At 35.8% G+C, this 27,322-nt stretch overlaps 1 protein-coding gene across 4 annotated transcripts in view; it reads right to left on the bottom strand.

Annotated features, from left to right (window-relative positions):
• TTC27 (tetratricopeptide repeat domain 27) overlaps nucleotides 1–27,322 on the bottom strand; it is a 119,453-nt gene that overhangs the window by 90,191 nt on the left and 1,940 nt on the right. For 3 of the 4 annotated variants that reach the window (XR_003993566.1, XR_003993567.1, XM_030499972.1), the window contains exons 2-7: nucleotides 26,011–26,188; nucleotides 21,327–21,456; nucleotides 13,188–13,328; nucleotides 10,237–10,339; nucleotides 7,699–7,863; nucleotides 3,774–3,910 (exon numbers count right to left, since the gene is read on the bottom strand). Coding sequence is in view for 2 of the 4 variants with exons in the window: in XM_030499972.1 (XP_030355832.1) it covers nucleotides 3,774–3,910; nucleotides 7,699–7,863; nucleotides 10,237–10,339; nucleotides 13,188–13,328; nucleotides 21,327–21,456; nucleotides 26,011–26,188 (854 nt within the window). In the remaining 2 variants the exon portion in view is untranslated. Of the gene's footprint in view, nucleotides 1–3,773; nucleotides 3,911–7,698; nucleotides 7,864–10,236; nucleotides 10,340–13,187; nucleotides 13,329–21,310; nucleotides 21,457–26,010; nucleotides 26,189–27,322 lie in introns of all 4 variants that reach the window. The other variant, XM_030499973.1, reaches the window with a different exon arrangement.

The following is a 27,322-nucleotide window of genomic DNA, read 5'->3' as shown; positions in this document are numbered from 1 at the left end:
AAAAAAACCAAAAAAAAAAAAAAAAACCCCACTTGTTTGAAACGGATACTACCAACATCAGAAAGAGACAAAATGGGAAGTAATTTACCATTCTATGACTGTGACAAAATAACTAACTAAGCCAGTAGAATGAAGTATCATTCAAACCACTTCCACTACAAGTATACTCGTTGTCATGCAGGAAGAACAGCATTCAGAGCAACTTTAAGATTACCTGAATCTTGATTTTTTACTTAAGGGCTGAAGAGGATTTTCCTTTTCAAATTGTTGCTCACAGTGTTACCAACAATGTTGTCCTCTATTTTATATATATTTAAAAAGAACAACCCAGTCCTTAAACCAACTATTGTACTACTAGTTTTTAGTTACCAGTAGTATTTTTTTATAATCTATTAAAAACAGAAAATGGATTAACAGTTTTTCAAACTTCCTATTTATTTCCCTTCAATGTCCTACTAGTAGCTATTTCCAGCAAGCATCTTTCATTCACAAGGTGAAAACAAGGGTCCATGGAGGAACAAAAAGCAAACAGGAATGCTTTGAAATGGGTCATCTGCATTCATAACTAGTATTTTATGACTATATAAATGAACCTAAAATGTGAATTGGCATAGAATGTGAAGAAAATAAATTTGTTTTAAGGGGATAATGAAGACATTCCCACTCTTAGAGGCATATTTAAAACCATAATTTTCTTTTCTAACATTAGCATATATAAGGATTATCTACCACTTCTAGATGAAAACTATTTTACAGTACTATGCTATCATAATGATACCACTCCACTATATGTAACTTAAGTTACAATTTAATATAGTGCAATTAGGAAAAAATTTCCAGCTTCCGGCCTACATAATCTTCAAAATCTAGCCTGTATAAACAGTACCAATTGCTTTAATGTCACTATGAATATTGATCAGCCGAACTATACTGCAACTGTATGCTACAGTTTTAAAGCCTGATTTCCATTCCTAGGTTTAAAAACAAATTCCTTATTCCCCCAAAACATAAAATCAGGTCTGAATTTTTCAGAGCCAGTCAAACTATTTTAAGATGCCACTTCATATCAGGAGTCCTTATGCATCACCTCAAGCCTGAAGTTTTCCTTTCACAGGAACTGACTGTGAGCAAAGCTTTGAATTTACAGTCTCAAATATTTTTAAACGCAAATAGTTTTCCTTCTAGTGCCATCTGGGATAACATAATTGCTCGGCACTAGGGGGAAGCAGGAAGCACTTGACCAGAAATCAGCTACTTGACCAGCTACTAGTCCAACAATCAGTCACATTGCTATTTTGGTTGTATTTTTAATGGAATTAAGTTACTGACCACTTAATTGCAAAATAGCTTGTTCAGTCATCTTACTGAATAATAATAGGGGGAGAACTTTAAGACCACAGAAGTAAGCACTCCAAAAGAGGAGATGAAGATTAAGTGTGACCAGTCTCAATGTGGCCTTTATACATACTGGCAGAGTTTATAATTCTCTTAGGAAATTTTCCCACTCATCCAGGACAATTCCTATCTTTAGACAAATAAGAGTATTTTCCTTTATCAGCAAATGGCAGATGTAAAATAAGAACACTGGCCAGGGGAAGAAGATTTCCCTATAATAAATTTGCAGCATGATTACAGGCCTTTTACCTTTCCATGCACATATGTTAATTCTGTGCAGATTCTCAGCACCTCTCAAGACTTTGCTTTTATGCATTTGCCATGAATAGTCTCTTAAAAGTATGTAAGATAGAACAAACACCTGCCCTAAACTTAGAGATGCAATGATGTTGGTAGTTTTTGGCAGATGGAGAATAGCATTAACTCCAATTTTCAGCTAAAATAGCTTGAAGGTACACTCAAGGCTGACAAATTCGAGACCAGACCTGGCAAAAGAAACACTAGGACTCATTGTTAAAGTTAACACTGACAATTTACATGAACAAGTTGTATTTTGATACTACATTATCCATAAAGACATGCTAGAAAAAGGGACGGGGGAAAAAAATAAAAACCTTTAACTGGTAATTCAACAAACACATGAATCGGAAACTCTACTTAATCAAGCCTGGTCTAATGCCTGTGACAGAATACTCACACACAGTGTTAATAAAATGTCTGAACTTGAAAAACCTCAGGTTTTCTTTAAAGCCGTGCATTGTTCTACTAGCATTTTCTAGAATTTCTGACACACACAAAATGGAGAAATAAAAGGTTTGGTTTTTTTTTTCCCCCAGAAGCAGACTGTGGGAACAGAAAGCCTAACTTTCCTTAATAGAGAGCCTGAGTAACTTACAAGAAAATTATGACACAGATGCTCAGATTCGCACAAAATTTAACTCCCTCCAAACCTCTCAAGTCCTTTCTAGCATCATGTTTTTACTTTTCAGAAAGAGCAGATATGCTTACTTTCTCTAGCATTACTTTGAAAATACATTCTCCAAAATCTTAGTAGGAAGGCATGGATAACATAAGCACTACTAATTTTCAAAAGTTCTAAATACTCTCATCTTCCTTTTCAAACTCCCTGCTAAATTTACTTCAGCAGCTTTGGGTCTTTTCATTAAGAGGACACACGAATATAGTATTTTATTAGCAAGGACAATATATTACATTCCAGTTTACACCTACAGCCTAAAACAGTGTTGTCATTATTTTATGCCCAACTAAAGTCCTTATCAGATATAGCATACAAAGACAAATTCCTCAGAAAGCTGCAAATAACTGGATAAAAGTTATACAATATCTCAGTGAGGGACTCCCCGAGAACAATGCATCCTATCATCTTAAAGGTCTTTTCCAACCTAAAGGATTCTATGATTTACTTCTAGGTAAGTTGCACTAAGTAAGGTAAGTCTATAACCAAGTCTGACACTCACCAAGTGGCCTCACCTGAGCTCTCACTATCCTTAAATAGGTTGCTATACATAGTTCTAAGCACGAGTTTTGACATATATGCAGTCAATCTCTTTTCATCGAACCAAATACAACACTAAGGACATACTAATGGACAAGCAAAAAAAAAGAAAAAAAAAGCTAGTGTGGTCTCCTAAGATATTTGCGCATTCAATGTAGAAATAGAGAAGTATTGTCTTGAAGCACTGCTTGACCTGAAGTCTATCAAGGCATAACCTTTTTTTACAAAAGCTTTCCGACCTAAAGAATAAGTCTTGGACCCTAATGCCTCAATTTATCTCTGGATTCTTTAGCAAGTTCAAATAACTTTAAATCCTGACCAGAACTTCTCCTCATGAAGGAAAAATGCCATTCCAAAAAAATTCAGTAGTTGTTGAGCCATTTATTTTTGAAGTCGTCATGCACAGCCTTAAGATCAGTTGGGCCAAGTCATGTAATTCATGCCAGTAGGAATACCTAGACCAATTTCCCATCTTCACACTGTCACTAAACACGTCTGTCATTCCTTAGGAATCCATGCTTTTCTGTGATGCCTTGCAGGCTATTTTGAAAATCTCTCTCACACCTGTTTTCCTAACTCCATCACTTAGTCACTATAAATTAATACATAAACTGCGGAAGATCGTATTTGCAAACATGCTTTTAGCTGAGTAGCCACAGCTGTCTTGCAGTCAGTCATACATTGTTTTACCCCATGTCCTTTAATATTAGGAAGACATCTGCCCTGCACCTTTTCCAAAAGCTTTCAGAAATCATAACTAAGTTGATCTAAGGCACCACACACTTTCCATTTGAAGATACTCAAGAAAAGCTTCAGAACATTGTCATTTTAAGAATGAATACAATTCTTCTCAAATACATACCATTGTTAAGTTTTCTAGAGGTGTTGGAGCTGGACTTAGTTCACTGTGAGGAAGGAGGAATTCATCTGTTCTTTGGACATCCAAAATAAGCTGTGCAACATATTTTTCTTGAAATCGTGTTCTCTTCCCCAAAGCACCTACAGAAAATCAATATGTCTGTATTAATGAACACTAAGAACCAGTAACCCCATCAAGTAATAGAAAGTTGCTCACAATAAAGCAAAATAAAGAGAGAAACACATTAAGAATTAGCCTACGAGATTTAGTAGTGGTTTAAATCTGTTTGATCTCTTCGCAGCGAACTACATGTATTCTCACTGCTGGCTATGACGTACAAACAAACACGTACTACAAACATAGAAACGCAGCTAGGTAGGTCTTGCGAAGCCACTTTTAGGTAAATTTCCCACCATAATGTCTCTTGAAAACTCATAGTAATCAAGTTTTATCCCTAGCAGTAAACCACAAGCAATTGTTCGATTTGCGTGCTAAAAGGTAATGACAACATAGAGACACTTAGGCAAATGAAAGTCCTACAGTATCTTACAGGCCATCATTTTAAATATTTCAAATCTTCACTTGGAGACAGGTCTACAAAGAAGAATCACAGACATGACGTTACTGTAATACAGCATATAAGACACTGTACAAGTAACGTGAGAAAAAGAAATAGCAAACCAATGAAAGCTCTCTACTGAATTTACCAATATTCAGAATGCACAGTGTGAAATTCCTCTCAATGTTGTTTCTTCAGTTCTTTATTGGACCCTCAGACATACTGGCATATTTCTCCCCCCTTTTTACTAGTTTTTAGGCAATTGACATATATACCAAATTGAAAAGAAAAACATGTCTGTTCTTCCTCTGTTAGCAACCCATTTGCAAGCTGTAATCAGAGAAATCATAGAACAATTTCAGGATGGTAACTTAACAGAATCCTAACCAGAGCCAAAACGGACTTAAAAATTACTTACAATTTGGAGATTTGCGTGCTTTTTATTGAGTGTTGTGTCACAGTAATAATGTGAAAGCCAAATAACAGAAACAGAGGACTGAATGCTGATCCATTTCCAGGGCAAAATCTTTGAGGTAAACATGATTGACTGCTCATGTGACAAAAGCCTGAGGATGAAGCTATTGTCACTAAGAATTATCTAGGATAGGCACTGAAATAGCAGTTACCCCTTATCTTTCTGGAGGTGGAAACACAACAGTAAGGAAAACAAATAAAACTTCTCCTTTTCTGCCAATTAGCCATTTAATGGGTAAGCCCTGTGTTAAGAGTTTATGAAGAAAAGATTCTAAAAACACCACCTTAAAATCACAAGGCACACTGCAGAGAACACACAGAGAAATAAATACTGAATAATGATTTATACTAATTTTATGTGGTAGCACTCAATTCTCGATTTTAATAACACTTGAAAATCATTATACTGTAATTCACTTCCTATTATGTCTTACTGCTTAAACAGCTGAATAACACACTTGCTAAGTTATGTTGATTAATAATACATTTACTTGCTACCACCCAGAAACTGTGATTTGTTTATGCTGAGCTGCATATGCCTCCCATTCCATTTTTTTAAGCAAAGAATTCATTGTTATTACAGGGACAAAACAAGAATTTTTATTTGGAAAATACACATCATGTATTGAAGCTAGGGGAAAAATTTACTTGCTTTATACCACCATATATCCTCACAAAACAGAGGGAATCTACACAGAGATTTTACTTTCTGTTCCATATTAAATATTACCCAGGATGCATTGCTGGGCATGAAAACCAAAACCAGACAATATGTGGATTTCAGAGTTCAGCATTATTAATCCTCCAGATCTGTTGATCTTAAATTTATTTGGGATTACCATTCTTCATCTTAGTAAATTTATATGCAAGAAGGACCACAGACTTCTTTTTTACTAGACATTGCTTAGCGGAATTAGCGATGGTTGTGACTTATTGCGAGGGACATAAACATGCTTTTTAATAAATGATGAATACAGCACAGACCTGGATTCAAGGAACTTTAAAAAGTACACAAGTCAAAACAAGTACCATTTATTCACACATTTCTAGAATAACTTTGGAAGATACTGATTCTAAATTCTCTCTTTAAGAACAGCAAACATTTCCATGCCATAATAAAATATTCAACTTGTAAGGACTGCAACCATTCAAGAATAAAAACCTCTTAAAGATCCTTTCCTAAAAAGGAAATTCCTTCCAAAAGCCTTAAAAATGTCTTTCCTAGAGATTGAATTTTTACATTAAAGCAAAGTCTTTTCTGATGATGTAACATTCTTTCCATTTAGCCCAAACATGCATGTCAAATGAGTTTGTCTAGAATGCAAACAATTCCCACATGTTCAGCTCAGTTCATTTGCCTTCAGGTTAGACATCCTTCATAACTATTCTGAAAGATTTAAGGAGATAAACCACAGAACTTTTAGGAGTTTCACAACATTTTTCCAAGAGTCTGTAACACCACAAGCTCTCTCTGGGACTAGCATAACCTCTTGGTAAAGTAATAAAAAAAAATACAAATAATTCCAGTGCATCCAAACTTCTTTCCCGCCCCCTTCCAAACAAGAGGGTATTTTCCTAGATATAAGGAAATTATTCATCCAAAATCTAAAGATTGCCTTTAAAGGGAAAAAAAAAGAAATCCAGCACGTAGATGTAAGCTGAGGAATAGCCACCTTCCCCCTTGATTTTACTTGTTTTTAGCTAATTACATTTTTATAGCTTGAATATCATCACAGGCACTGATGTTTTTAACAAAAATTGAGGGGAAAAAAAACAAACCCCAAAACAAACAACAAAAAAAAAAACAACGAACCCCAAACATGAAAACTTTAGGTTCATTTCAAACAAAACTACTTTATAATACCAAGTTTGCAGTATGTGCCACACATGGAAAAAAATCTTTCATTTTGTGGTTTTGGTTTGGGGTTTTTTGGGGGTTTTGGGGGGGTTTTTTTGTTTTTTATTTTATTTTGTGCGTCTGTGGTTTTTTTGTTTATATGGTTTTTTTTTAATTAAAATACTGAACTGACTCAGGATATAAGCAGGGGTAGCTGCAGCTTCAATCTAAATATAAAAGAAGCGCTCCCTTGTCACATAGTGGTGTAACAGGTAAGGAGGCTGCAAGTTTCAGTTCCTGAGTTCTATAAGTCTATAGAAAAAAAACCTACATAACAGTTTTGCATTTTTTACTGAGGTATAACGAGAAGTTCTCACACAGAAAAGGTGTTTTATATCATTTTAATTACCTAGCAGGACCAGCTAGACCTAACAGTCCCACATCTATACATGTAATTTTAAATGAAGTTCCAAGTGTAGCAACTTGATCTGCCTGACTCCAAAGAATATCATTACCCTTTCAGAACCTAAAGTCTCTATAACAATTGAATCCTTGATACTACTGTTAATCAAAAATTTGACTTTTCTACTTATTTCCTGTGATAACAACAGTCCTTTAAGTGACTTATAAATCTTATTTACATGGAGTAGATCAAGGCTAGTGGCATAAAAGGTCAAAGACTGCATCAAATCATCATGCAGGCTTCTTCATAAGTGTCTACAAACAAACAAACAAATTATTCACCATGACACCAGCTAGTTCAGGAGTCCCATAACAAATAAACAAACCTAGAATTTGAAATGAAACACGAAAAGGAAAGATCACAATACCACAGCTGCTCAGGCATCCATATTAGGGATGATACTGTAATTAGAGAGAATATTTCTCTTCCCTTTTTCAAGTAATGATCATTCTTAGAAGACAAGTAAATCCAACTTGCTAAAAGTCAAGATTTTTCAAAATATAGTTCTTTTTACTTGAATATGTAAAAACTCCCAATAAATCATGTTAGTTTGGTCCAACCAACCATCCTCAAAGAATGTACAAGCAAAACCTACCTGTGAGATTAATCTGCAGTTTCGTTATGTCTTTAGCCATATTGAAACACTGTTTAGCTTTTTTATACTCATAGTAATACAAAAACGTATAGGCGCACTCAAGATGGAACTGAACTGCTAAGTGCCAGCTTTCACCGCCTGTGAACAAAGTTTCTGCTTCTGTCACTGCAAATTAAGAAAAAGAAAAGCTATCAGGATGCAGTCCAGATGGATGCTATTTTAAAAATACATTTAAAACGCCAGGAGAAAGAGTCTGTTATGCTTCAAGTAGACCTACTGTTCTTTACACCTGCACACATTTAAAAATCCACAGTCAGTGTACAAAAGATATGCACTATTATAAGCATTTTTCAAGTTTCACATCTAAGGATTACTACTAGAACAAACAAAAGTTTAATCTTCACTTTTTTTTTTTGAGTACTTGTTAATCCTCCAAATTTTTCAATTAATATAGAAAGCTGGTAAGTCTGAACATATTTTTACACAGCTTTTTTAACTTCATAAATAAGGATTTGCATGAATAAACCCTGCCTAGTAACTTCACTTTTTCCAAAGTCTGAATTTAGAGGTTTTGTTTAATGAAAGCAAATTGGTAATTTAAAAATATTACTGCACTGGTTTTCAACTAAAGTAGGCTAGAGAATACAGCAGTTACAAGTTAATCCTCTAAATAACCTCTTGAAGAGACTACAACTATTTAAAAAACAAAGTCTGTGCAATTTAATCCCTGCTTTTAACCAAAAGCCTATTTCAAACATATCGCTTCAAAACTGAGAAAGTTAGCTGAATGTTAACCTTATATTTAAGTAATGTATCCTCTTCACTAAGGAATGATCTCAGGTTTTAATGCTTTTGCCCATACTTATCATTGAACACATTCTCCTCTTAAAAAACAGAATAATGCCCATATTAAGGATCATAAAATATCTGCCTTTCTAACAAAAGCTTTGGTTTTTATAAGAGGGTGAGGGGCAGGCAAAAAAAAAAAAAAAAAAAAAAAGGAAAAAACAAAAATCAGTAAATTATCTGGGACATCTACCATCTTTACCTGCTTTTCACACTCTATACATATACAGTGGCATTCTGACGGTTTCCCAAAAATTCCATTTACATGCAGAAAAAATAAAAAGAGGTTTTCTATGAGGTATTTTCAAGCACTAATCAAAGACGATTTAAAAGGTTTACTGAGTATTTGTTTTACGGAATATGAAGGTACTGATTTGAAATACCAGATGGCTTTAATTTGAAAGTAAATTAACTACAGATTCAAGTGTACTTCACATCATCTTCTTGGAAAACCATATTCGGGAGTCTCAAAACAGGTCACTGAAAACAGACATCTTAGCGCCTATTTAGTATCTGTGCATATGCAGCAGCACCCTCCACACAGCTCAGGGCTGCACAAACTACTGTATCTCTACCCAGTATCAGCTACTCAATGAATTTTAATTAATGACTACTTCTCTTTCAGTTTTGTTTCATGTTTTTCAAAGAAAAAAAAGTAACAGTCACATAAATGTGCTCCAAATTTCTCTGATATTTTATCTAGATAACAGAACCCAAAAGTGCTCTCATGTGCTCTACATTCTCCAAAGTTAATATAACGAAATTATTCTGTCGAGCAAGAACTGCAGTACTCAAATAGAACTGCAAAACCATTGGCATCTAAATATCTTTGATGCTGGACATCTACGGAGCCTACGTATGTTGCAGATCAAAAAAAAGCTCCATTAAGCATAGTAGGAGAGGGGAGTCTTGAAGCTTTGGCATTTAACATTGCCACTTTCATCAAAATATATGACAACTCATCTCTAAATGCAATAGAAAATTTCTTCTATGTAATGTAATTAGTTGGAAATTTCAGGTTTGTTAACTTAAATGAGGAATCTTTAGCTAACTAATTGGCAAGGGGCAAATGTTTATAAGCAGCTTGCCTCTTCATCTTTTTCAGTTGCTGTAGGAAATTTTATTGACAGTCTATGTAAGAGCTTATGTTTCTTAGAAAAAAACCCCAAGTGATATAATTACATTTGACATTTTAACTTTCTACATTATGTTTTTGTAAACATATATATATTACATAATTTAATGTTGTCTATTTTCTCTACGTATAATGCAGAGAAGTAGTAAATCTCAAAACTTAGAGTTTACAACAGAGAAAAGGAAAAAAGTTTATCTGCCCCATGAAGATACAGAACAACAACATGCTCTTTTAAAACCTAAATAAGCTCAGTTAAATAAGGATTGAAAACTGTACAGAATGGCTTCAAATGAGCTTGTGACAAGTTAACAGTGTTAAGCATGGGAGAAGAAAACCTTTGTCTACAGTAACATATTCCAATTTTCATCTTAGAGGCTGGAAAACAGCATGTGCCATACAAGTCCATGTCAATTTGAATACTGTTCCCTCTCTACCTTCTGTAGTTACATAAGCACCCGATAAGCATCATGTTGAGAGTTGTGCCTACAAATTCCCCTCCCCCATGATACCTTACGACTGATCCTGTAGGCCAATAAACTGAGTAATTGGGAACATACCTTGTTTTATACAGGTCTGGGCAAGAGTAAATAACTCAGGTGATCTCTCCTCTAACAACTGCTGGTGAATATTCACATACCTTAGAGTCCACCAATATACTGTCTGAAAGAAAATACGGATATTTCTAGTAAATAACAGCTATATTTCAAGTTTACAAGTATCTTAAAAAAAAAAAACAAACCAAAAAAAAACAAACAAAAAAAAAAAAAACCCAAAAAAACCAAAAACCAAAACCAACACAACAACAAAAACAAAACAAAAAACCAGGAAAAAGGGTAAGTGGCTTTAAAATACAGATTTTGTAATTTATTCAATTCTAATTTCTAAAAAATACTAAACCATCCAAAATCGCTGTTTTACACAAGAAGTGAACACTAACCTAGCTTAAAAAAATTAACATATTCAAGCAGCTCTACAGTGCTCTGAGAGTTTGATGGGCTTTTCCTCTTGATTTCTCTAGCTGCTCTTTGAACCCTGCAAATCTTTAGGACTACAATCTGTTAAGAAACTCTGCAAACAGAAGATAAAAGGAACACGTGCACTTATTTTGGAGTAGCCACTTGCTACTTTGATTTCACACCTCCTAATTCTTGTAACAGAAAAAGACCAAAAAAAAGCTGTTTCTTATTTATCTTCTTTTGTCACTTTCATGATTTTAATAGACAGCCAGGATTTCACTCTTCAATAATCTTTCCGGCCTGAAGAGTCCTAGACTATTTAGTTAATTTTGTATGGAAGCCATTCTGTCTTTCTGATCATCCAGTGTTACCCTTCTGTGCAATTTTCCTGTCCTGTTTTTTATTTTTTCAGGTGGGGGTAGAAAGGAGACAGTGAGGTGGAAGAGAACCAGAACTGGCCATGACAACACCTTACAATCACAATTTAAAGCATTAATGTTTCTATGTGAAATTTCAGACAGGCAAAGACCTTACTGAACTAAGTAATCGTTCTATAACAGCTGAATCACAGGTCAGCAAATAGAGAGTTGTCTACAGAAAACATAGGTTCCCCAGCATATTTTATCCCTCTCTAGCTGCACCAGTTGGAAATGCGGGGAAAAGTTAACTGATGATATAATGGCCTATTTTCAAAATTATATAGAAAATTACCACCTGTGAACACAGGGTATGCCTCTACACAGGCCCTAATGATTACTAGTTAATCTACTCTTGTTAGCATGCCAATAATTTTCTATGAAACATGTTTAACTGCTTCTAAGAGGTACCTATCTTCTGAACTTTTCATACAGGTATGCTTACATCAGAGTGACCTAAGGGCTGTACAGTATTCAAGCATAAACATCTAAACCAATCACATGTATTTGACTAACATCCCTAGAAAGGAACCATCAAAAAGAATAATAGCTTCTATTTCAAAAAGCAATGAAAGATGACTTTTGATATCAAGCTGAACAGAGTAAAAGCACACGAACAACAGACTTTGTGAAAAAGGTCAGATCCTGACATTTCATCACTTATTTAGAAACCTAAAAGCAATTTAAATTAGTTTCTAATTACTTCAGTTTAGCTTTATATAATGAAGTATTCATTTTCCCACACAACTGATTATTCAGCTTAATGATACAATTTCCTGAAGCCTGATGCTTGCCACTCAGAAATGTTAGAATTGGAGAGAATACATTTATAAAGTTTCACGTAAGCCAGATAAGCTCTGTACAATATTCTATCAGCAATGTTAGCTTTTTGGGTGCCAAGTTAATTTTTGGATTATTTTTAAGCATTTTATCTTCCATGTACAATTTTAATTAAAAAAGGGCTGTAATAAAAAAGGGCTTTATCAATGCTTTAGGTAATACATTTCAGAGTAGTTCAGACCATTTTAAATCTATGCACACTAACAAAGCAAAAGTATTAAGAGACTTCATTAGCATCAAACTGAAACAAGAAAGAATGGCAAGCTTTAATTGCTACATTGACCTGTTGATGAAAGTAGTTTTTATCAGTTGTTCCTTTTAAACTACTATCCAAACTCAATGTAACCTAAATAATTGAACCTCCACTAGGTAGAAGGTGGCCTCCTATTATGTCAGCCTGAGGGGAGGCAGCAAGGGAATTCTCTATACCAGGTACATTTTCTGCCTTCCTGACTGACCCAATTGCTGGAATTCAACAGCACTCATCTGTGAATAACAGGGAAGAGCTTGGCTTCCCGAAATGCAGCACAGCCGACATCTCCCACACAGTTTAATTCATCACTCATACAAAGACGCAGCTGGGAATGGATGTTGTCAGCCAAGCATAAAGAGAAACCATGTGGCATCCTGATCTCCAGCCAAATTCTGTTCAATTGGAATGCAATAAAAAGAAGCTGCTGTTAAAAGTCCCCCAGTTCCAGAATCCTGCTACCGACCAGCCTGCTGCTAAACTACACGGGAAGTAGAGACTAAAACCCTTTCAAGGAAAGGTTCATCATATCTTCTCATTTTTAATGTACAAGCACAATAGAGAATTAAGGTGGCTTCCACATGGATGCCTGCAGAAGAGGTAGAGGAAAATGACAAACAAAAGAGTAGACTTCTTTGCCCCTGGAACTCATGGTTTAGAACTCACACAGTAATGGTTAAAAGTATCCCGAAGCTTGTTAAAAAGGACACTTTTATATATATGCTGCATTATAGGGCATTCTCTCTCCTCTTCCTTCCTCCCCCAAATAATGTCATTAGTACGTGTCTTAGAGTTGCTTCCTATTAAATTTTCTAATTTTTCCAGGTAATGAAGGTATCATTCTTCTCTCTTGGGGAAGACAGAGAAAATAGTTTATCCTTAAGAAAAAGATACTGGCGTTTAATTGTAATTACTTTTGACCTGTTTCTTAGAGGAAAAAAAACTCAGAGCTACAGAAAAAAAAATAGAATTATACTGATTCAAAGAATGAGAGAAGCAGTTAATGAGTAGCTGGCAGTCATAACCATTAGTCACGTATTTCTCACCTGAAGAGATGCAAGCTTGTGTCTCAAATTCACCAGGATTATCCTGGCTATAAGCAGCAGAATAGGATGAGAAGTCAAGGTATAGACTGATTCACCATCTAGAACCAGCATCTTCAGAATAGCTGCATGCAGCATTTTTGGCTGAAAGAATAAAGGAAAAAAAAAAAATACTAGGTTCAGGAAACATAAGTAAGTCTATGAACAAGTCATGTAATACAGAATTAGAAAAAAATAACTGTTCATATATTTAAGGAAAAATTCTGGTCAAAACACTGGGGGGAAAAATTGCCATCTCTTGGAGACTGAACCTTTTACCAAGTCATGGTGAATTCAGCCTTATTTCTTGTGGTCCTGACACACCATATCAACATCATCTGAAAGACTCTGATTTCCTCCCACCTGAAATGTCTATGTCCAGTTAACATTATTCCCAAACACATTCCAATAATATCCTTCCCATGATCTACAGAGAAAAGTTTCTGGTAAATCTATGCCATTCAATGTTTAATCACAGAAATAAAATAATTTGTTAAATTAATCCTACAGCACTCAAATACACTAGGTATTCTTTCAATGATGTCAAGATCTGTTATCTTCATTCTCCAGAGGGAGCTTCCTCTCAGAGTGGCATCAGGGCAGCAATATCAGAGGCATTCTACCCTCTGTCCAAATAAAATAAAAACTCTCCCTGCTTTGGATTCTTTCCTATATGATGTTCCCTACAGTAATTTTTTTATTTAATGGGCTTCAGGTAGCTCTCCAGGAAAACTGTCTCTCTGTGGTGACTGTCATCTAACAGTCACTTATTCTTCTCTCACTTTTAATGCAACGAAAGCATTTAAGTAGTTTATTTTCAGGAACAAGGAGACATCAGTTTAGCAGCTTACTCCTAGTTCTCATACGACAGGTTTCCTTTACAAACTAAAAGATGTAGGGCTTTTGTTTTCAGTTGGTATGAAAGGGGCAGGAAAACGGAAACGAAGGGAAAGAGGAGAAGGTTAAATGACAGCTTGCATTTAACTCCCTTGCCTGAGAAAGTTTGCTTTTCAGTCTACACAACCAGGACAGAAGTTACTGGAATCATGTTTCAGCTTTTTAAACTTGAACGAATAATGTAATTCCTAAGTTATTTGAAACTGTTTTCAATACCTTTACCAACAGGTTACATTGAAGACAACAGCTGTAAGCCGCATTATTCCCCTAGTTTACTTTTCAATTACAAGAGTAGTCTGCAGGATTGCAAACACTTTTACTTCATAGACAATGACTAGGGACTTTATTTACTCACAGTGGAATCTTGCATGACATCACTGCAGTCATTTCAGTTTCACCATGGAAAACAAAGTTTCAATAGCCTGAGAAACCACTTGAGAATAAAGGAAAGAAACTGCCAAGTGTAAGTATACCAGATCCCTCCCACCTCTACTGATTCAGAAAGGACAACCTTATCAACATCTCTACTCTTAATCTTGAGAGGGAAAGTCAGCATCCAGTACTTCTAAAAATTCATTTTTAAAACACACATGTGTAATTGGACACCTAATATAATTTTCGGTTTAACATGAACTTTTTTCCCTGTCTGCTCCATTTTGATTCTTCCTACAATCAACGTAGACAGCACTTAAAATACTCAGTGGGAAAGCAAAGCAGTTATAAGTTTTCTTATAGAACCATTTTCTAAAACAGCCTTGCTATATACTATAGTAATCTACACTTGTTTAAGCACTGTAGCAACCAATTAATCTCAAACTCACATTTAAAGTCTGTTCACTGGAAAAAGCTCAGTCCAGCTAATGTAACATTACAAGGAATGTAATGAGGGTGGGAGAAGGAGAGATGATGACATGTCACAGCCTTGACAAAAAGCCAACAAATCTCGGAGCCAAAGAACTGCTACCCTATTTAAACAAATCCACGTTCTTTTCCATGAAGCAAATCCCATAGGGGAAAGCATACATCCTTTCTTTTAGCTGCGAAAGCCTAAATCAACTTTCATTCTTATAGCTTCTGCTCTAAGACCACATTATCAGTGCAGAATTCTAACAATCAATTTTACTGCCCTAAGGCAGACTTTAAGATGAGAGAACTAGAGAGAGCTACATGTAACAGCTAGACACTTAAGTTTTTATAGCTTCAAGGGCTGAAAGGTTAGGAATCAAGTTCATAAAAAGCCCTAAAGCATTGACTAAGAGTAAAAAGAAATTTTGAGCTTGCCTTGTGCCTAAACACTTAAATATTCAAAGTTTTGAAGCTATCTCACATAGCTCAAAAATTCCACATCTCTCAAAATGGCCACAACCCAAAACTTGCTAACATTTTCCTGACCTAGTAAACCTGGGTTAGATTGTTGAGCCTTACCATTCTTCACCAGACTTGCCATCAAAATATGCAATTATTTTATGCAGGAATAATTTTCTTAAAGCACAGAAACATATAGTAGACAATTACTGTATGAACATATGCTGAGAAATTTCTGAAGTAATCATTCAGTTTCTGTTGGATCTGCAGGTGGTTCCGTTCAACTAAATACGGACAAATGATGCTTAATTCACTCTAAATATATAATTTTTAATCTCTGAAACAAAGCTGGTTATGTATTCAACTTCCAAACACTAAATTAATGGCTACTGTCAAGTTACTGTTTCTTAGTTACTACTAAAGCCCTGAACCAACTGCAAGCTGGACAGTACTCTTGGCTATTTAAGTTTTCACAGTATTTCAAAAGTATTTCCCAGCATGACCGTTACCACCTGAGAAATGATGATAATCAGAAAAAAGCTTCTGCCATTCACATTCAATACCTCTGAGAATAGAGAGTATGAGAATTTTAGTTTAGGGGCTTCACACCCTTTTCTTGCTAACAACAGTGACTAGAGGCCATGTGAGCATTTGGTATGCTTTTTTGTATGAGGAACTGCTCTGAACTTGCCTTCCTAACATTTCATCAGCTTTTTCCTTAGTCTTGGGGATCCTTCCCCTAAATCCAAAAAGGTAAGTGAAGACATACACAGAGGTAGAAAAAGACAAACTAAAGGTTCGGGAAGACTTGATTAAACAATTGAGGGCGAGGCCTTATATACCAGGCTTCTCAGATTTTAAACAGTACAAAGACTACTGGAGAATTCGTCATTTGGCAAAGCTAAGCTACTGTATCTTCCAGAATAATGGAGAATGTACTGAGGTTACCAGGCAAATATTTGCTCCTATGGAACACAATTCATTCTTTACTCTAGATTTCAGGGGATAGAAAAATTGGTTTGTTTGTAACTGCTTCTCTCTCTGACTTTCTGCAAAGGAGGTAAGATTACAGTGGAGGCTGTCTCCAGTTTCATACCCAAACCAGCAACAGGTAACCCATGCTGAGACAACTTGCAGTCTCAAGATAATAAAGGTGAGCTAGCACACGCAAGTCTTCCCTGAGAGTGCTACAGGTAGAAGTACTCAGCTATGATGCTCTTATACATATTCCCTATAAGGGTTACTTTGTTCCATAAGTATTTTCCAAGTGGCTGCGTTAAGAATCTCCCTTCTTCTCTACATTCATAGCAAGGGAATACAGGGCAAGACTCTAGGCTACTTTAGCAGATTATCCCTGCTTACAAGACTGTGTTCCCACATTCAGTCTTTATCATCCATCCCTATATTCCCCACAAGAGGGAGAAATTTGCAAAATCTTCAAAGCCTGTGTCTTGCTGGCCACTGGTACTCAAACAGCACAATCACCCAAAAATTCAACTCTCTTCTTTGTGGCTAGTTTATGCTCATAGAAGCCAAGCATCTAAGTCTGGAAAAAGGAATTCCCAACAGACTGAATTAACAAGGCTAAGGAATCACTTTGAATTTGAGACAGTAGTACTACATAGTTTATCAGTATTTTCCACATGAATTATGAACATGGCTATGGATATCAATACAAGTGTGGCAATATTTCAGTCACTTCCAGTAAAAGGATCAAATAATGCATAAAAGAAGCAGCAATTCAAGTATAAGGAAAAAGCATTATTCAAATGCATTCCAAAACTCTTTATTTGGAATCAGCCTGGAAGTTACTAAAGCCCAGCAGGAGCTATTGATATATGTATTTGGAGGATTCCTAACAGTTAGTTACACGTATTACCAATTAACATATTGGGATCTTCTTCCAGATGAAGCTTCTCATTGTTATCAAATATATCTTACTTGTAAACATGAAATCAGATAATGAACAATTAAAGCAACTTGTCCTCACAACATTCTTCGTCATCGGTGGTCTTAATTAGTCCTCCTACACAGCCTTGTACAGTTCATCTACTGAAAATACTACGTTGAATTGTATAAGCTAATACACAGAAACTATGAAACTTCAGGCAGAATAAATATGCGCTAACTCCAACGGTTCTTTACGTTTTATGGTACATGCAAAGACACCGTGACAGTTCTTTAATATACAAGGAGCCCATTACTATATCCCACTGATAATAAGCACTACACTTACAGAATCATGGAATAGTTAGGATTGGAAAGGGCCTTAAGATCATCTAGTTCCAACCCCCCCTGCCATAGGCAGGGACACCTTGCACTAAACCACGTGGTCCAAGGCTCTGTCCAACCTGGCCTTGAACACTGCCAGGGATGGAGCATCCACAACCTCCCTGGGCAACCCATTCCAGTGCTTCACCACCCTCACTGTAAAGAACTTCTTCCTTATATCTAATCTGAACTTCCCCTGTTTAAGTTTGAACCCATTACCCCTTGTCCTACCACTACAGTCCCTGATGAAGGGTCCCTCCCCAGCATCCTTGTAGGCCCCCTTCAGATACTGGAAGGCTGCTATGAGGTCTCCACGCAGCTTCTCTTCTCCAGTCTGAACAGCCTCAACTTTCTCAGCCTGTCTTCATACGAGAGGTGCTTGAGCCCCCTTATCATCCTTGTGGCCCTCCTCTGGACTTGTCCAACAGCTCCATGTCCTTCTTATGTTGAGGACACCAGAAATATTAAAAATGTTTTAGTCTAATCCCAGCAATTTCAAAGCCAGAACTGTTAATACATTTTAACTGAAATCCTGTACATCTCAAATGTTCCTTTAACATAATCCACTTATTAAAAGAGTCAAGGTAGTATCAGTCAGACTGTTTACTGGTGTGGTAACTGAAAGACACCTGACAACTAAAAAGCTAGCTGGTTTTCTAATTAGAAATTACTGAACTACTTTTATGTGTGGACTCAAAAGAGAAAAGCACAATCCAGTTCTGTAGGACATAAAAAGAAATCCTAATAGAGTACATAAATGTAACTGTAATTTACAGAGAAGGCTGGAATCAATTTGGGGGATGGGAAATAATGTACACATCCTCAAAAATATTGTTCATGTAAGACATCCAAGAGGCCCCTACCAGCAACTCATCTAGAAGAGGCTATTTTATTTGTTCTTCACTGAAATTAACTATAGTCTCATGCAGTCTTCATGCACTCTTAAGAAATTAATGGTGCATTCAGAAAAGTTATCTGGGAGCAGAAACGAAACTATGCCACTGACCCAGAAGTGAAACTTTCAAAGGATAGAAATGGCATCAGTTATATAGCCTGGAAACACAAAGTTAAGACTAATCCAATAAAGTGTTCTGAAAATAAGAGTAAGAGTTTTGAAAATATTCCTTAAAAAAAAAAAAAAAAAAAAAAAAAAAAAGAGACACTGTATGGCTGAAAGTTACTGACATTACTTAGAGCAGGCTAAAAGAAATATGAAAACATACATTTTTTTTAACCTTGACATGGGTAAAGATCATTAGATCATTTTAGTCTGAAAACCTGAAAAATGAAAGGTCTATTTAAGAAGGGATTTCATCAGTCTTGATGACAGAATATGGAACATTACAAGAGATGGAAGAAATTAGAGCTATATTTTTAACACACCTTCTGATTATCTGTGTATGCTAGAAAGGAAAGCTGGATTAATGGAAGCACAAAAATGTCAGGTTATCAAGATGTTCCCATTCTGGAAGTGTTCAAGACCAGGCTGGATGGGGCTCTGAGCAACCTGGTCTAGTGAAAGGTATAGTTGGAACTAGATTATCTTTCAGATCCCTTCCAACCTAAACCATTCTACTAGTCTATGTTAATTTTTCCAGAGCATTTATATACTAAGAATCCTTTGAAAGAAAAGTAAGTACATATAGATAATTCAAAACATACAAAAGCTTTTGAATTAGATGTTTAATAAAGAAGAGAACTGGATCTTATATTTTAGCACATAAATGTTCAGTACTCTTGGGGAAAAAAGAAATAACCCTAACATTTCAGGAGATGATAATATAGATAGCAGTAATATAAATAAAGGTAAACTTCTTCCTGAACGCATAAACGGCTAAACCTTGCAGCAATATCGAAGTCTGAAGCAGTACTCGTTAAAAAACAAGTATGCTCAACTCTGTTTTCCATTACAGTCTCTTGCCAGTCTATTATTTCCCCAATACCACCTCTGGGTAAACAAACATCTTCCAATGCACTACATTTATGGCCACAGTAGAAATATCACAGAAACTAAACAGGAAACATGTATTCCATTATTTAACAGAAAATTAGTATCTCATCCTTGCATTAAGACAGACAATAAATGGGACGGTTAACAGAAATTATGAACATTGTGTTTTACAGGTCTGTGAACTCTGTCAATGACAGCAATTCTGTGACTACCATCTTGTGCTGCAGCCTCTTTGTTAGACTTCAGCTTCGGCATATACACTAACGTAGAATATTAGGGTTCTTTCGTAAACAGAACCCACAGATTATAAGAATATTTTAATATTACAGTACAACAATCTTAAAGATTATAAACAAATTATAAGAATGGAAAAAAAATTGTAATTTTTTATTATTATTAATTATTAATTTTCCCTTTGGAAATAGAATAAAGCTTCTGCTAACTAATTTCACACCCTAGAATGTTTAGTGGTCTTGGTTTCCATTGTTACTTATCTAGTCACCAGAATATTAGATTTGAATTTCTAGTATCAAAAACTGAGCAAAAATAAGCCTATATACACACCATGTTAGCTCTAAAAGATAAATCAAACTGATAAACATCTTTTTAAATAAGAGGGAGAAATACTGTATCTGAATTAGTTATTTGGAAATACAACCTTGCAAAGCAACCTAGGGTAGAACTTCACAAATTATTATATTCTTGCAAAAACATACCACAATAATGCAATGCAGCACTGATGGTTTTATGTGAAACTTTTCACATACTCAAACTTCCCCTCTTTCCACAGTTCATGGCATTTACAGGGCTCATGGTCCATACCTTATTCACACTGAAATTCTAAATTTAAACTCATGTAAATTTAGCACTAGCAGAGACTAGCGAGACTTCCCTGACATACTGCAGTAATCAGTATTTTACCATAGCTTTAATTGCAAGAGAAAAACTGATGCTCCGGAAGCTGTGCTGAACCATAGGTACAGGAGAGTCACTAGATAGTGTGGTATTGCCATGAGAAACAATCAACACATCTCACTTAAAATAAGTTATGGTGTCAATTATTTACATAAAAAGGTGCCAAAGTAAATAAAACTGACAGTCCTCAGTTTCATCTCTTACATTCCCCTCCTCTTCCAAAAGCTCTATGTGAGTTTGCATTTTTGTACTAATACTCCTACAATTCACTTTACATCATCCATGAGCCTAACAGGATACTGAGCATCCAAATCTACTGTTCTCTTAGTATCTGCCAGATATTCTGCTATTTGCAAGATATGCAGCTTCTACCCTAACATAAGGAGGGAAAATTCCTAAGCCATTCATACAGATCTTTCTTTGATTCCAGTCAGGAACACATCCGTAAATAAATAAATAAATGAAAAGTTTATTGGCTGTAAATGCCCTTCAGGCAGATGCTCCCGACATAATAAATATCTTCCCCATCCAAAACATCTCCAGCAGAAAATGTCTCAAGTAGAGAAACAGAATAACTACTTTTAGGACCCTGCTTGTAAAATCGATACAGCTAAAGATGCTTGCAATAGCAGCCAGAAGGATCAGCAATCAAGGCAATTCTAGCACTGCACCTCACAGATGTGCCTTCTCTGACACATGTAAGTGTTAGTTATTTGTGAAAAGTAGTGATCATAAAAGGACAGCTTACTAAAATCCACATGTACCTCACAGAATTTCTGTAACAATGCAGGTGGCAAACAGTCATGAAGCTTTAACTGAACAGGAGGCCCGGTCCAATTGCTTTGAACAAAGAGCTGCAAACTGCCCACACCAAGTAGAAATATCAGCCTCTGCCTGCAACATAGATAAGAAAAGCAATTAGCAACACATTACATTTTTAATTACGGCTAAGATCTGATTAATTCTTGTACTAACTAAAACCCCTCAGCCTTAAAAAAGAAAAATAAAAAAAAAATAAATCACTCTCTTACTAGGAAAATACAATAAATCATAATATTTTAAAGATGGAATTATGAGACTTTCTTTCACTCCTGAAAATAAATATGGCAAAATTTTCCTTATTTAAGACTAAGCTCATCTAAGATCATTAGGATATTACTTCTTTATGCACATACAGAAACAAATAATCTATGTCTGCACAAGGCAGGGCACAATCCCTCAGAATTTAATTGTCCATTTAAAAGGTGTAGACTTTTAGGAGACTTACACAAACTTCTGGTTAGTTTTACAATTCCTTAATGACTTAAAACCTTACTGTGTTATCATCAGTCAGGTGCCAGCAAGGGCCCTGTCACATATATAATGTGCCTCCTGCCTTGCCTACAAAAAGTTAACATTTTAATTGTGTTGGTGTGATAGAAAAATTGGTATGTTAAGGAGCATTGCTGAACTGGAAAAACCTACTCTTTCCCCCACCCTACCCTGTGAAACAGAGACTTAAAGATGCAAGAGTCCTCCAAATAGGGGAAAAAAAAAAAAAAGGATGAGGCGTTATACAAGCCCTCAAAAAAACAAAGTCAAATAGAAAAGCCACACACAAACAAGCAGCTGGTGGGCAAGAATGGGACAAAAGATGAAGAACAATGAGAAAGCAGAGATGGGGAAGGCTTGGTTGAAAAGAAAGTCAGTTCCAAGGTCTAATCCCCACAAATGCTAGCCTCCATTGCCTATCCCAGCCTCCCCTTGCCTATCCCCCCTCCCACCTCTTTTTTCCAAGAAAAAATTTCCTTCTGCCTCTGTGACTTCCTTCACACTTAAAACGCAGACCTGCAAATGCTCACCCCCCCCAAAGGCTGCCTGAAAAGCAACAGGGACCATGGCTAGTGTCCAACTTACTATGGTGACCTACATAGTTAAATTTATTTCTTATATTCCCCTAGACTTATGTCTATCCATCTATCTTGTTATTCCTCTCTCTATGTGAATGGGGGTTTTGCTGTTTGTTTGTTTGTTTTTTTTAAGCACTGTTTACACCAAGTCCACTAGGATTGTGATAATGATGTAAAATCAGATGCTCGCATACACCCTACTGTAATAGTCATATTGCTACACCTAACCTTGCTCAAATTCAAAGCAAAGAATAATAGAGCATTTGTATTTGACAAAATAATGGATTTGTATATAATGCCAGAATTTACAAACAAGAGTGGGAAAATAATAGACAGACTATGCTTAAGATGTCATTAGGTTATGTCTCTGGGGAGCGTTTCTTTTCTTTTTAGCAAAGCCAAAAAATTACAGAAGAAAAACCACAACAAAATTGGAGACTGAATAGTCAATTCATATACATCAATGCATGCTGCAGAAACAGCAAGAATTTCTCCATTTTTGTTTTTCAATATATATGGCACACCAGTTAACCGAACATCAGATGCTCCCATCCTACCATTCAGCGGTCAGGTTGGGAAATCATAGCAAGCCTTATGATATGGATTTGTTTTGGAAAGTTTGGTATTCATTTATATGTTGAATAAGGTAAAAGTAGTAAATACACAGTCAATAAAAATAAGTTAGTGCTCATTCCTTTGTTCCTTTAGTTTCTGGATTCAAAAATCAAGATCTTTTGAAGCAAGCTCTCTAAAACTACTCTTTTTGTTGCGTCCTGCACACTATTTTACAGCCTTTAGAACGAGGCAATGTATGCATCTCCTTCACATGGAGTTCAGAAAAAAAATAAAAAGGCATTCTCCCTCTACGTGGTTAACACATATACTATTGCTTCATCCTCTATAATTTGCTGATTTAAAATTTAGCTACGAGGCTACATTTTCTGTAGAAGATAACTGTTAACCTGCAAGAGCAGGAAAAAGAGTTAAAAAAAAAAAAAAAAAAATCTCCTATTCGACAAATACTTTGAGACTTTTTGTAACTTTTTAAGCCATCAAGGTTAAAAGTGCCATAGTGCAAAATGTCTGGGCAAGGAAGGAGGGAAGCAGTTAAATGACAGAAAAAGTTGCAGTGGATTTTAAAATACTGTTAAATATTTTCCTCCTAGAACTATGGATTTGAAACTGGAAAAAGTTACAGGCTGTGTCCAAAAAAATTACAATCTAGATCCAAATTTTGAGCTATTTTGCCCTAAAGCTGCCCAGTTTCAGCTTCAGAAATAGAACTCCTTAAGAGTTCTTTTAAAACTATTATAAAACTGAACTTCATACTGTGTTTATATTGTGCTAAAAGATTAACATCATCCAACTTTCTGTTTCCGATTTAATTCAACTCCCATTGAGTTTTTTAATTTCCATAATTACATCTTTCATTTCAGGCAACAAAAAGCGCATATTTGAACTTACACTGTCTACTAAAAGTCACAAGAAAATCGGTGTCTTCGTGAATTTTCTGAGCTAGAACTCAGAGGTTTACTGCACTTCCTCTGAATCATTCAGTATACAAAGAAAATGGCATTTTACCCATATAGACAAAAACATTTTCACTATAGGCAATGGAAGATCAGAATGCAAAAGTTGCATTAATTCCTGCCATAAGCCAGTCACAGGGCATAGGGTCTTTAAGTAGGAAAAATAACTATGTAACACATTTTAACCTAGAAAGTCACTGGAAACTAACAAATGTGGTACAGATTTAAGTGCTATAAGCAGTGTCTACCTAAAATAGGAAATAATCTTTCAGTGTAAGTTTTTCCATCAAGAGAAAGTCACAGCTTACTTCAGCACTAATGTAATTCAAAGCTTCTTATAGTATTATTAATGGAGCTTGAAAAATGCACTTGACAAAAAATTTTTCTGGCAGACACTGATATGTTTTGAAGACTACATGCTTTCATTTTGAATAAAACTTCAGAAAACAAACCAACAAAAAACAGTCTGCTTCTGAAAGGCTAAATATTGCAGATCTGCCTCCATACCTTCTGGCAAGGGGGCTTCTAATGCTGCCTAAAATTGCTGAGGGAACAAGAAAAACCTCAAAGATCAAAGAGCTGGAGCACAAGCACCTGAGGAACAAATTCCTTTGCTCTCTGCAGCAGGACAGCAGCAGTAGAGTCCTGTAAATGGCATACAGGCCAACAAAAGCTCACAGAGGAGCAGAAGATGACATCACCATGATGGAATATGTATAAAGTATTACTGAATGCATGATAAGGATTATGATTATCTTTAAGAAGCTGAATGGCTCATAAAGGCAGCAACACATATCTCAAGCAATGATTAAGATGAGGATTGGGTCTGTTTCAAGCCCTGACCAATGTTTCTTTCCTTGCCACATTATTCAGAATAAACTATTGCAAGATGACAGAATTTAGAAATATTCAAAAACTTCTATAGGCTGTGTTACCATCTAAACTACAGCTAATATTTAACAGCAACAGCACAACAAAGTAATAAAGAAAGGAAAAAAAACCCTAACAAAACCAAAAAACAACCACCTAGAGACAAAATACACGAGCAACCTCTGAACATTCCAACTCAGAAAAAAAGGAGGGCATTGTATTATGTGCCACACTAGAAGATAAGCTTTTGACACACTATGATCACTAACAAATCTCAGCTCAATACTTTAGAGGTGCCAACTATTTGTTTCTCTCTGATACTTTAGCAAAAACTCTTGGGTTTATGTCTGTCAGGCATTTGCACTCAGCCACATTTATTGGCAATAAGTGACCTCCTCCTTACTTTCTTTTTACCTTTATTTTCTCTCATCTTTTGCTCTTCTTTTGGAAAAACTTTTTCCCACCCTCACCTTTTAAAATAAACAAATACATATACACACATACAGTTTTCTGCTTCTACCATCCCTAGCGTGATAGATTTCAGTCTGCTCATTATTTACGCAGGAAACAGCAAACACTAAAGTCAGACTCATTAACAGCAAGAATCAGCATCTGCAGTACAATTTAGAGAACCTATCTAAGTCTTAAGAAGAAAATGATCGATGAATAGCACCCGAGTAATACCTTACTCATTTTACGTTAAAAAGAACAGAAGAACCTTACTATGAATCAGACTTGGAAATACAGGCATTGCTCAGACAGTAACATTACATGGTACTTTCAGTAGTCATGTAAGTGCAATGCAACATTTCAGAGAGAAAACTGTTAATAAATAGTTTGATGACACATGGCAACATGAATTTACATTCGTTGGCTTCTTTATACCAGCAGCTTCAAAGGTAATCTATGTAAATAAAGCTAGTGTTTTCAGGAAACCCTCGTATCACAATAGTATCCAGTGAAAGAAACCGTGACAATGAATAGATGGCCCAAGGGATGGAGAGAACAACGCAAGAAATCAGTTTTCCGTTTCGGACGGAATTATGTCACATGTTGTAAATCTTTCTTTCTTTCTTTCCTTTTTTTCCTTAAAAAAAGCCTTTTATAAAAATCAAACATGGCCTCTATCAAGCTTCCTTATAATAAATAATGATTTCCACCTTTCCACGTTATCGACCTCTGCAGAGCAGTCCAGGTATGCTAGAATCTGTTTCTCCAAGTAACTGTCGATGTTCTCCTCTGTCACAGATGATGCACTGAAAACATTCTGGATAGCTGAATTTGAAAATATTGCCTCGTATTTCCCATCCAAAATCAATTGTAATAATGATCCACTTTCTGAAGGGGGAGAAGAAAAAAAAAAGGAAACAAATCAGCGTTAACTTTCTCTTACAAGACCTAATCAAACCAAAACATATACCACTCCCCTTTCAAGTAATGAAACTTCATTTACAATGCAGGAGAAGTTGCATTGAAACTAAAGAACAGCAATAGCAGGCATCACTTTATGCAAAATTTTACAGGACTTGCATTAATGTTACAGTGAAATACAAACCTACAGATCAATGTAGAACAAAAACTTGCACTGAAATTTCAGGGGAAATACATGGATTGCCTTTCAAGCATGTACATTACAGTTACCGAAAACAACTTCAGTTATCACAAGACTCCCTTCTTCCTCCAAAATATTTCATGAGCGTGTTCCAGTAAAGTCTTATAGATAAGACAATAATTTCACAGACTAGAAAGCCCTTCCAGGGGAAATACAACAAATAAAAATGGTTCAATATTTGCTGGATTCAGTGAATACATTCTCATGTAAAACTGCAGAAACTACTCAGTCCTGCCTTCAAATACTTAGAATAATCACAAAGAATGGGCAATATGATTTTATCTTTATAAAAGAATTATTTTCCTATGATAAGTTTACTATCTCAATGAGAAGTCTGCATATGGAATCAGATTCTTAGGAGTAACTAGATTTGTAACTAGTGGATTTAGATCTATGAATGTTTCTCCACTGAAGCCTTTCAAGACAAGCAGAAGTCATGAAATACTATACATTTAGTTCCCAAGAAGTATCAAAACCATCAGATTCTTGACCCAGGCTACAATTTTGTTTACAGAAAGCATCTTCCCTTCTTTCTTCAGACGTGCAATCAATCCAGCAGCTGTTAGAACAACTTCACCATGCTAAACCTGCTATTATTGAGCAAAATCAGTATCTGCCTACGCAGCAGCTGCAATTCATGCAGATGTGCTAAGTGGTTTTAACTAGCTGATGCAGATTAGGAGCAGTTGAGGAAATGCAGAGGATTGCATAGGATAGGTGCCTTAATATTAATCTGTGATTCCAGCTGGGGGGGCTGCAGCTCCCATGCGCCCAGTGTTACCACACCTACACTAATATTAGTACCAGAGCTAGCACCAAGTGCTAAATCCACACAAGCAGCAGCTATGCAAGAAAGTGAA

The sequence above is a fragment of the Strigops habroptila genome, chromosome 10 (assembly GCF_004027225.2).
Source record: "Strigops habroptila isolate Jane chromosome 10, bStrHab1.2.pri, whole genome shotgun sequence".
In the NCBI taxonomy this organism is placed as follows: Eukaryota; Metazoa; Chordata; class Aves; order Psittaciformes; family Psittacidae; genus Strigops; species Strigops habroptila.
This window is presented reverse-complemented; position numbering and strand designations above follow the sequence as displayed.